General features: G+C 30.4%; 1 protein-coding gene across 5 annotated transcripts in view; it reads right to left on the bottom strand.

Annotated features, from left to right (window-relative positions):
• Positions 1-11,698, bottom strand: part of LOC124373301 (sodium/potassium-transporting ATPase subunit alpha) — a 254,626-nt gene extending 242,928 nt beyond the window's left edge. For 2 of the 5 annotated variants that reach the window (XM_046831695.1, XM_046831700.1), the window contains exon 1: positions 11,587-11,698. In XM_046831695.1, the coding sequence (XP_046687651.1) occupies positions 11,587-11,610 (24 nt within the window). In that variant the 5' untranslated portion in view covers positions 11,611-11,698. The remainder of the gene's footprint in view (positions 1-11,586) is intronic. The other 3 variants (XM_046831692.1, XM_046831686.1, XM_046831710.1) reach the window with 2 other exon arrangements.
• Between the last annotated feature and the right edge of the window lie 837 nt (positions 11,699-12,535).

The raw sequence follows: 12,535 nt of genomic DNA, 5'->3' as shown, positions 1-12,535 counted from the left end.
CCTTTTCCATATCTACACCAACTAGCCCAGAAAATTACAAATTACCCACACAATGAATTTTTACAGCTGTACAATTCAGTCTCTAATCCTGATAATTGCGACTTACTCGAGACAACTTTAGACCAAACACATGAAAAAAGAACATTTTTTTCTTAAAAATCCAGACAATTCACATCACAAGATGATGACAGATTTTGAAACAAAAATGCTCATTTAATTAAGTTAACAATCAACAAAACAAATATCTATAATAAACAGATTTGAACAAATTATCAAAATACTTTGTGTAAAAGCAGATGTTACTGAATCCTGAAAAAACCATTTCATCAGATTCAGATCTCGGCAATCAAAATTCTCATCAAACCAAAAATTAAAATCAATGATCATGAAATTAACAAAGAAGATTGCATCCGTTCTTTAGGATTGGAAATAGATAAAAAAACTCACACTTGGATTTGGCATACTGAAGAGATTGTGTCAAAATATCCTCAGGAATATTTGTGTTAACAAGATTGAGAAAAGTTTTGGATATTGAATCTCTAAGATGGTTTATTATTCACACATCCACTCAATTATGGAATATCTCTTTATGAAGCCACATCTATTAACAACTTAAATTCCATTTTAAGATTATAAAAAGATATATAAATAATAAAATAAAATAAGATTTTTGTCATTTTACAGAAAGTCATCATCTAAAAGTTAATGTCTTCCATACTGAAAAGTTTTGACAAATTATAAAATAGGGTTTTGAGAAGCCAGTTGTACAGTTTGACTTTGAACAGTTTTGTTGGATAGTTACTAAACAGATTGTAATTTTTTTTTAATCTTTTGAGTGATCATAATACGACTATGTTGTTTTTTTATTTATTTTGTTTGTTGTTGCTTAATCTACAATGCTCAATAAAAATATTATTTTTATTTCTGGTATTATAATTATGCAAGTTGCTAGTCAAAATGAATGATGAAATGATTTTTAAATATATAATACTGAGTCAAAAATATATAAATTAGTAACAAATTAGTAACAAATTTGCAACTGTTATTTAGTTTTTCAAGCTTAATAAAAAGTGGTTAACAGTGTTCTAGTGGTTGTGATTTTGTTATTACTCTGATAGTTTTATTTTACAAAATAAGGGTATCATATTAATTATAGCGCTATTACCCCATAATATAAAGCCGAATGTTTGTTTGTATGTTCCGTTATAACTCTGGAACCAATGCACGAAACATTGTGAAATTTTGTACAGTGATTCTACACGTTCCTGGAAGTAACATAGGCATACATACTAGAGTAAATTTGGTCCAATTTAAATAGTTTATTTAATTAATTTTTTAATTATAAATCTTGTTGATGTTAGAGTGTTTTATATTGGATCCGACAGACTGCGCTACGACACATAATACAAAGCGAACTGATACTTAACAGCTGTTAATACTTTCAGCTGAAGTTCATCAAAGAGGCAGAAACATTTGTTTACATTTAAAATTTAGAACATTTTTATTGTAAAGTGCTTGATCAGTAGTGTAATGCAGGTTGCATAGAAGACGTCATTGCCTAATTTTAAATTCAGATTGCACCAATGATCAATAATCTATATATATAAAAATGAATGTTTGTATGTTTGTCCTTTATGGAATCGTGAACTATTGGACCGATCATGATGAAAATTTGTACGTATATGTATTTTTCCACGGAGAAGGTTTATAAGCTATGCCCATCCCTTTCCCGATTCAGGATTCCGCCCCACTGGTTACAGAAATACCCATAAGAAATGCATTGCAGCAAACATATGTTAACGTCTTTTCAAATTTTTAATCAGCTGTTCTTTGTAAACATATATTACACTTATAGTTTTAAAGCATAGAGTAAGCTTAAGAGAAACGACAAATTTTGTTTAAACTGTTTTTGCAATCACTGTTAAACATAGACTTTACTATCCAGATAATACAATTCAAATTTGACGTAAAAATTCACCTTTAACTGCAATATTTATTTAATATAAACCATGCTCATGCTTGATCAGAAGAGTAATGCAGATATCATAATTACTATCTTACGTTGGCTACAAATATAAAGAATGTTATAAAATCAACCTTAGTTGTTTTTTTTTAAAGAAGAAGTATGGTTCTCAAAACTCCGTGTGTACATATTCTCTCGATCGAGACAACAAAGCAAGCTCAATCGTGGCATCGGAGATATAACTAATTTAATCTAAAATTTATTATAGTAAAAAAAAAAAATTTACTAAGTAATATAAGGACTTCGGTTCTTAAGATTTGCGTGCGAAGCCGTGGGTAACAGCTAGATAGAGGCAGGAATATGGTACATACCTTCATAATACGCCCAAGAGGCTCACGATGGAACGACTATCAATTATCTCAGCAATGTTTAGAATGTGATAGAAAAAAGAATAAGTGAATATAGTGTACTGTTTTCAACGGGAAATTGCGTGCGAAGCCGCGGGCAACTTTTGCAAAAAATTATTGAAATGCGCAGCAAAGCGCGCCGGGCCCGCTAGTAATATATAAAAATGAATGTTTGTGTGTTTGTCCTTTATAGACTCAGAAACTATTGGACCGATCACTATGAAAATTTGTATTTATTTGTATTTTTCTATGTAGAAGGTTTATATGCAATGCCCATTGATGTAACTCACCACCAGGCTTTACTGCAAGATATAAAAGTTATCAAAGCGCCTGCACATTATAAACTGCAATTACGACACAGTTACGTATATTAAATAGCCAAACACTATTTGAAGGCAAAGAAATATACGGGCAAAGCTTAAGAGACTCGTGCGAAGCCGCGGGAAACAGCTAGTTACCCCATAATACTAGGCCATATCTGATAATTGATTAAAATAGTATGTAGATTTTACATTGTTTTCAGGTACACAATTTATAATACTTTTAAGTAAAAAAATTACTTTAGACAATCTTTTTGACATATATTTAATATGAGCATTCCATATTAAATTACTGTCAATAAATATTCTTGGAAATTTAGCACAAGAAAGTTAATCATCTGATGTGTCAACAGAAGGGGGTTTGTTGTAGGGTAACAAAATGTTTCGAATTTTGATTACTTAAAATAAAAATCTATTTGATCTAAAACCACACTGAGGCTTTCTCAACTGTTTCATTGACAAGAACTGTAGTTTGTCAAAGTTTGTTTGGACATTTAAAGAGTTGTAACGTAAGCATATAAAAAAAATTTGGCCTTAACAGCACTAGGAAAATCATTTATATGGAATAAAAACCGAATAGGGCCCAGGATTGACTCTAGAGATACACCATTCCTGATCACCACTTTGTTGGATCAGTTTCCATTAATACAAACTTTTAAATAGCCTTCGATTAAATAAACAGTCTTTATAGAACTAGAAATTATTTATTAATTTTTGTACACGATTCATTATTTGCTTGATACCTTATGTATCAACATCATTGGTCCCAGCAATTACAAACAAGCAAAGATGATCAATGCTGGTGAAATACTTAGTGATCTCTCCCACGTCCTCCACCACCTGATCAAACATTGCTCCAGATCTTTCATATGAATATAAATTCAAAGAAGACCTTTGTTCCACCAGAGTACTGAGGTTCTTTCCATGGGTTTTCATTTATTTTTGAGGTTATTCCTAGACTTAAGTTCCATTCTTTTAATATTATTATTTGCTTATTGTTATTAGTTATTATTACAATCGGTTTCTTAGTTGATTCATGAGTAGGCCTAGAGTCTTCCTCAATTACTAATTAATCATCCTCGTCTTCATTTTCTATTTCCACAATTTTAAAATAGCTTTCACTTACAGAATTGCTGTTTTGATTGGGAGATGAGAAATCGTTTACTTTGTTCGGAAACTTAACTTCAACCTTTGACAATTCAGAGCATTGTAAGGAAGGGGTAACAGTGAAGACAACTCATTTAACTAATCTATATTGTCTCTCAGTTTCAGAATAAGTATTTTGTTTTTGTTCAATTCATTTTCATACAGTTCCAGTTTAAGAGAAGTTCATCATTTAATTTAGTTTCTGTGTTTCCTCTCGTCTGTGAACCAATTGAGATAATAAATTTTAGAGACAAGTAGTTTAGTTCCTCTGAAACATTATTTGTCAGTGTTATACAATTATTACTACCTGAATCGCAGCCCTACAAGACTTTCTAATTGCCTGGACAATGTCTTTACAAATAACAGAATTTGTTTAGGTTATCCTACCTGCCAAATTATAGATTTTCCCTTCTCAGATCACAATGGTATTCTTGTGAATCTGGGGAGTACCACAAATTTCAAAAACCAAGAAAGTCAGTTAGATATGACTATTAGCCTGAAAACTGAGCTTCCTAAACGCTTACTGAATGACCTTAGCACAAAATTGGCCTCTTATGACTGGGACAAAGTAATCTACCAAAACAACCAGTAGTTCACACCTACTTTTCAACAAAATTTGGACTGTGCTTAACAACACTATATTATATTTTAAAAGACTGACAAAATCTGATTCAAACAAATCAAGAAGTATTAAAAATGAATGGTATAACCACGATCTGGCTAAAATGAAGGCAAATCTTTTTTATTACCACAGTATATCAAAAAGTGATGTTAAGTTAAGGCAGCACTTTTTAGCACTGAAAAACAAGTACAGAGAAGCTATTGCTTCAGCTAAGTATCAACATAATGAAAATTATATAGATCTAAGCAATAATAAATGTAAAGCTGCGTGGAAAATTATCTACAGCAACACTCGTCTTTCAGGCGCCAATTGCAATAGTATCAACATTACCCCTGATATTTTTAATAATTTTTTCATTAACTCTGTCTCAGAAATTAAAGACGCTTTGGGAAATTCCTCTTGTGCTGCAAAAGAATACTTACAAAAATGTAACATTAAACTACCACCAGAAATCTTTGAATGGACAGATATCAGACCCGAGGATATAAGCACTCTGACAGTATTGACATATACAACATGTCCAATAATGTCTTAAAGAAAATTATTCCAGGTATTGTTGTCCCTCTTACAATATGTTTTAATCTCTGTTTAAATGAGAGCTATTTTCCTGAAGACCTTAAAATTTCAAGTTTGTCCAGTGTTTAAGATGGGTTCAAAAAATAAACCTGAAAGTTACCGCCCCATTTCTATAGTTCCGGTTGTTGGTAAACTACTTGAAATCCTGGTTTATAAGCAAATTTCCAACTATTTTGTAACAAACAACCTTCTAAATTCTATGCAATTTGGTTTTAGGAAATATAAATCTACCTTTCAAGCCCTAGACAAATTAGTTAGAGATGTTTCCCAAGCCTTTGAAGAAAAGGCAATTGCTCAGGCCCCTTTATGTGAACTGAGCAGGGCTTTTGATTGTGTTGATATCAATGATCTTACCATGAAATTATCATACTATGGGTTGGGCAGTGTACCACTCTCATTTCTAAAATCCTATTTAAGCAATAGAAAGCAAAAGATTTATAACAATGGTAACTGGTCTCAGGAAGTAAATGTCATATGGCGTCCCCCAGGATCCATACTAGGTCCTTTGTTATTCTTGGTCTGTATTAATGACTTGCCGTTGTCAGTCTCTGCTACAACAATCTTGTGTGCAGATGATTCAACATTTTTAAATACAGGCAATAGCATTGAGGAACTAAACACTCTAACACAAAATACTTTATTGGAAGCTTCAAGCTGGTTTAAAAACAATGGATTCCATCTAAATGTATCTAAAACTCAAAATATCCTGTTCAATTTAAGAAAATCTGTAAACTCTCAAAGCAATCTATCTAATCATGCTAAATTCTTAGGAATCATTATTGACAGAAATTTAAATTGGGATGCCCATATTAATTATCTTTCAACTAAGTTATCTAGAGTTATCTTACACTCTATGTTAATACAAATTTTATGTGAGAACGGCTTATTTTGCCTTTTTTCAATCCATTATAAGGTATGGACTAGTAGTGTGGGGCAATGCAAGTAAAATTTATTATCTATAAATTAATGTTAGTAAAATCTATAAGAATTATTACTAACTCACAGCCACTTGAACATTGCAGACCTCTTTTCACTATTTGTAAAATTCAGACCATAATAAGCCTGTATCTTTTTGATCTTATGAAATATATTTTTCAAAATCCTCAATTAGTAAAGCCTAACAGTATAAAACACTCCCACAATACCAGGAATAAAAATGCTGCATCCATTAATTTTAATAGATTGAGCAAAACTCGTGAAAGCCATTCTGTTATTGCACTGAGGGTGTACAACCAGCTGTTACCCTTAGTCCAAAAGTACAATAAAAAAATATTTTTGAATAAATATTACTTATGGCTGTTAGATAACCCATTTTATGCACTGGATGAGTTCTTCCAATTAAAAAACATTTTATTTAAAATTCCCCAATGCCACTGGCTGTATTTGAGTATTGTGGTTTATGTTTGCGTAACTTAAGACATAATTAATCTAAGTTTTATAACTGACGGCTATATTTATAATGAAAGCTGTAATGAGACTTTGTCAATGATCTTTATTTTATGGCAATAAAAAAATGTTGATTGATTGATATGTGTAGTTCAATCAGTTTCTTATCTTTCTCAGTAAACTACCTTCCAGCATTTTTATTTGGTTTCTAAGACCAGCTATCCCATTTTAAAATTTGTGACACATCTCACCAGCTTCTTCCTCTGCCAGACACAAAGACAATTCTTCTTTTTTCTTTTTCATGCATTAGCTGGCTATTTATTTTATGTACCTAATTGTGCTAGTTTTATCAGGATCATATGAGAAGATTTCTCCTTCATGTTTCTTATTTAAATTTATATTTTGCATTGGATTAAGCAAAAGATGCATCTCAGCTTCCTCTAGAGAAATGTTTAATGGAAGGTGTAATTCTTTTTTTTGGCAACACTTCTGTTTCATATTTATTATAAGAAAGAACATTCTCTTCTTTGCACGCTGCAGTTTCATTAGTACCAAGAATTTTTTTTTTTTTACAATGTAAACTGGCCATCCTCATACTTTGGCGAATTCTCATTTGTTTGAAACATTTTACACTGCTTATTTTTGTAAATAAACTATAACAATAAAATTATATAATTTTTTGTTTTTATGAAGAACAAAGTTATTTTTATTAACATAGTAAATAAAAAAAATTATATTTAATAAGTGTAAGTTATTTATTTGTACTAAATCTGTCTCTAAATATCAACAAATAGCTAGTGATTTACAGGATTTGAACTCAGGTCAGGTCAATCTTGATAAGGATTAAGGCCAGTTTGCTAGTAACTGAGCAATCAGGCCCTGAAGATAAGAGTCTAGTTTAGATAAGATAACCTGCACCTTACTCAAGTAACTATCACCAAACTGTTTTCTTACCTGTTAACTCTGGTTAGACAGTCCTGTGTTGAACTAACTGAATTTTTGTTCAATGACATTACTTTTCTGCTTAAATTTTATATACACTCTCAAAAGTTTCAATAATACATTTTGGTTATATCACAGAGCTAAATTTTGAGATGTAAATAAGTATTTAAAATAGGGTTGAAAATTCAAAACTAAAAGCTCAGAACATTTATTGATTGATAAATTAACAGAACCACTTGGTAATGAACAAACGCACATTGTAAATAACTTTATAAAAATTAACGTTACTGTAACTGTCAACAACCACATGTTCAGTCATAGCATATGGGGACTGTAACCTGTTAATCTAAGTCCAAGAGCATCAGTGAAAGAACATTTTGTGACATTGAAAGTTATGACAATCTATGGGCTCTATGTTTATGACAAAAGTATTTTATAAATTATAACATTTTGAATTAGTGTTTGACAACCATAATTATAAAACAAGAATTAGAGAAAACATTGCATTAAATCCTCACAGATTAGAACTTTATTCTTAAAACCTAAATTACATAGACTCCAAATTGTATTACAACTCCCAATAAAGAAAAACCCCCACTGAACATCTGATCAATAGTTTACCAATCAGAATTTAAGAAGAAGTTAGAAATCTTTCTCATCAATAAAGCCTTAATCATCATACAGTAAAAAAAGAGTTATGATAATGATAATAGAAACTGTAATCTTTGGCTTAAGCTAATTGCTAAAAATGTTTGTATATTCATATATATTTTTTTGATATGTTTGTGAATAAAGAAAGTTTGAATTTGAATACAAAGACCTCCTGAACACTATACTTTTGATCTTAGCATTCAATCCTGTAAAATAGAAGGATTAGTTTTACAAGTATTTAAGTCATTTAAGTATGTGTTGCTAAGGTATTATCTTATGAGACAGAACAAAAACTAAATAACATAATTCCAAAGGTTTTTGGTTTGTTTTGAGGTTACTTTCAACCGAGCTTCTTTCTACAGCGATCCAGTTCCACTTGTTACCCTCTTCCGATGCGAAATTAGACTTCACTGTTATTCAAAATTCTAAATCACTTAAATGTTTTAATAGTTATTCTTTTAATCAAAACTGATTTAGTTTGTTTAAAAAAAAAACTAAATTTCCATTTCACTTGTTCCTTAATTTATAAAAAACTGTTTTTTACATATAAAAAAATTAAAATATCATTGTTTACTAATCTAAAATTAATAAACCAAATGTTTCAGGCAATGACAGGTTTTCATGTAAAAAATTAAGAGCGAATAATTAAATAGTTGTCACATTAAAAATTGTTTCATCCTTATTATTATATTATTATCGTATAATGAGACCAAAAAAGAATGTTGTTCAACCAAACTCGAATGGACCAAGTGGCTCGGTTGAATGAAAATTCAATTAATATAAAATTATATGCAGAATCATCCTGTTTATTGCAAAAATGTGTTTATCCTTTCATGAGTGTATGCATTTGTTATAAAATAGTATTGATGTTCAAGAACGCCATTTTAAAACTTAGTTGAAAATAATAGCAACATTCCTGAAAGTCATTCGGCTGTGACGTTGTACTAGTGCTAGTCTTTCTACTATGTGAAATTAAGCAGCCCGCTATTCCGTATCTATAACATCTGAGCACTACTTCCCACATAAATAATGTCAGCTACGTCGATAGTTGTACTGTTTACGGCTGTTACCAGAGATAAACACAAGCTCCGTCTCACAGGTAGACACTTTCCTCAACCTTTACCAACACCTGAAATTCCAGGTGAGATACGAACATCCCATAAAAGATGCTAAGTCTGTTCCCAATCCTCAACCAGAGAAAAGAAGAGGAAGTATACAACTTTCAAGTGTCAAGACTGCTGGTATTCAGCTCTGTGTATTTTCATGCTTTGAAGAGTGTCATACAAAAATCAAATTTGATCCCACTAATATTTTGGTTTTTTCATCAAAAGTCAATATTTCATTTTTTATTAGGCCTAATAATAAGATATGCTAGACTAATTTTCATGTGAAAATAAAAAATATTATTTCTTATTATCTTGGGTGTGTTGGATTTACCAACATACACTCTTACGGACAAATCATGTAATTTCAATACTCCCAAAGGGTTAAACATAGAGTACATCTGCAGATAAATAAAATATAACCTACAACTATAAGTTCATTTAAGAGCTTTTTTATATGCTGCATATATCACAAAATCATTAATTAAATTAGTTAGCCTACTTCTATAACATAAAAAATTGTAATACTTTTTTTGTAAGTAATTTATTATGAATAAATTGATTTCAGAAAAGGGGAGAAACCTAATACCTAAAATAATAATACTACTTTTTAGAGCTGGGTTGTTTTTATTCATAATACCATAAATACAATTCCGGTACATACAATGAACTATGATTTTGCTTACTTTCATACTTATCTTCAGGTTTTCTAATTAACAAATTTGCATCTTAATTTTTTACTGTTATATCTTGGACTTTTTGGCAGATTTAATATGTCTTCCATTTAACATCTTCATGATTTTGAAAAAGTTTTTTCCTAATTTCAGACAGTCTATCTTTTGGAATAACTGCACTTATTGAACAACTCTGACATCTAACTTTAGTGTTCTGCCTTTCAAGTCTTTTTTTGCTCAAATGTTTTCAGGCAAATGCATATGTTTATTCACAATCAAATATGAACCACCGCATTTAGGTGTTTCAATCTCACAAAGGCCTGGCCAAAAAATAGATGGGACCTTTTTGAAAGATTCAGAAATTAGGAGATGGCGTATACATATTAGAAGCAACTCCACCAATCAAGGTCCATACCAGCGATTTGATTGCGGAAAAGCCCTTGCACTTAGTCAGTAACATGGATGGTGAGGAGGAAGAAAAAGAGTCTGATGTACAATCTCCGACCAAGGGTAAAGTGAACTATATATAGACTTGAGTTATTATTAATTATTATTCAATATATTATTATATTGTTTTTATTCATTCACTATATAGGGGATATTAAAGTAGGTAATTATTATTAGGATAACATCCAAAACTTGTGTTTTTATGTGTAATTCAGTAACCCCTGTTCTAGATCGAATCGAGATAGATAAATAAACAGCTGAGCGTATGTTGGCTTATTGGTATTTGGTTTAGGAAAGATGATTGGAATTTAGGGTTCTGTCATGGTCGCTAATTGTTATCGTTGTTTATTTATTATTAAAATAATATATTTTTGGTACTTTGGTTCCTCTACAGTTCAAGGAAAATCCCAGAGTCGAAGATAATTATTCATGATGAAATTATAAATGAATCAAGCACACAACAATCAATGAAAACAAAAACTAAAAGAACAACAAGTAGGAAATGACAGGTGACTCGTGCGTTTAGCCTACTTGAAGGGTTGCAAATCTAGGCGTATTTGGAAACGATTTGGCGACAGGAAGTATGACTCATCAGGTATTTCAATTCATCATAAAACAAGGAAAGTTCTAGTAACATATAATAAAGTTTATTTTGGTCCCCGATAAGGAAAACTCATCAAAAATAGTGGCCAGATAATACTAAAGTAACAAAATTTTATTTATTTACTTTTTAAGCATTTTCCTTTAAAAAAAGTGAAGTAGCTTAACTCATTATTAACCAGAATATCATAGCAGACCTATCTTATTTTGACATCTGTCAAACATTACAAAAATTACCTTAACCTCAAATACAATTTCATGTCATCTATGTGCACATTCTCTATATGTTTTAAGCTTGGTAATGTGAATATTTACAAATCACAAGCTGTGCAGAATGAAACATTAAACAAAATACAACTTTACTTTAGCAATCAATAGGTCAATAGGACTTTTTTTGTATAAACATTTAATTAAATATTAGTCTATGCTTTATAGGCTATTTTAAAGTTAAAACTAATAATTGACCAAAAGAAGTAAGAATTATTTAATAGTGTACAAGGCTCTAAAAATAACAAAACAATTACTCTAATTTAAGTCTGCTGGATTTCCTGTAATTAAAAATGGGCGTGCCGGTCTGAATAATCTTCCTTCAACGCGAATCATAGATGGATATAACCTAAAATAAGACGTCTAATAGAAGTCATCCAAGTAATGACTTTTTCAATGCAAACATATAATTCTGCACATCTACTAAATATTTAATACCTATTTACGTAAACTAATCAATAATAATAATGTAATAAACTCACCAAGTCTGAATTTTTTGACGCCATCTTCTATCAACAAACACTACACAATTCTGCCAGAAGTTTTTTTTTACCTAAGTCAAAACATTTTAGAACTGGAAAATAACAGGCAAATAATCAAACTAATAACTGCAAAACCCAATGTATCAAAATACATTTTATACAAAATAGGGTACAATGTAAAATTATCTAAGTATATGGGTAATTATTTTTTCTTTAAAAATTTATAATTTATATTTAACTCAATTATATAAATTTTATATTAATTAGTTTTATTGCATCATATTCATTTAAACACACAGCAGTCTTGTGTTTGAGTACTTCCAGCTGACTATTGAATAAGAGTAGTATATTGGCAGTGACTTTATTGTTAGTTATTGGGTACTATATAAAGTTGAAATAAAAACAAGAACAGTAAATTTAATTAGTTTTCAAAATCCAAGCTAAATGCTATACATACATAATATGTAACGTTAACTGTTGACATGTAATTCATTAAGCAAATCATAAATATTGGTGAATGGAATATAAAATATACCGGTTTGTATAAGAACTGCAAGAAATATATTGTTTGCGAATGTTCAATTCTTCTATTTATTTGCTGTTATTTGGTGAACATGTATTGTATTTGGTTCTGTGGAATTTGTTATAAACTTGCTTTTTTCGTGAAATAGTTCACAAACTGATAATAAGGACTGTTATTAATTGATTTCGTTTATTTTGAATAATAGTTTGATGTAGTTTACTGTTCGTAATGTAATGTTTTTTTGTTCATCCTGTTACATAACCTTGTCTTGTTTGTGTTTATGTTTTGATTGTTTACGTTTTTGTAGACTCTCATGATGCAAACAGGTTCCAGTTGTGAAAATGCTTTCACTGATGATAGTGCTCATGTTCTACATGATCACAGTTATAATCAGACAGCAGTAATATCTACAGGTATTCCAAACTC

Source organism: Homalodisca vitripennis, chromosome 1 (assembly GCF_021130785.1).
Source record: "Homalodisca vitripennis isolate AUS2020 chromosome 1, UT_GWSS_2.1, whole genome shotgun sequence".
In the NCBI taxonomy this organism is placed as follows: Eukaryota; Metazoa; Arthropoda; class Insecta; order Hemiptera; family Cicadellidae; genus Homalodisca; species Homalodisca vitripennis.
Note: the sequence above shows the minus strand (reverse complement) of the source record. Positions and strands in the feature narration are given on the sequence as shown.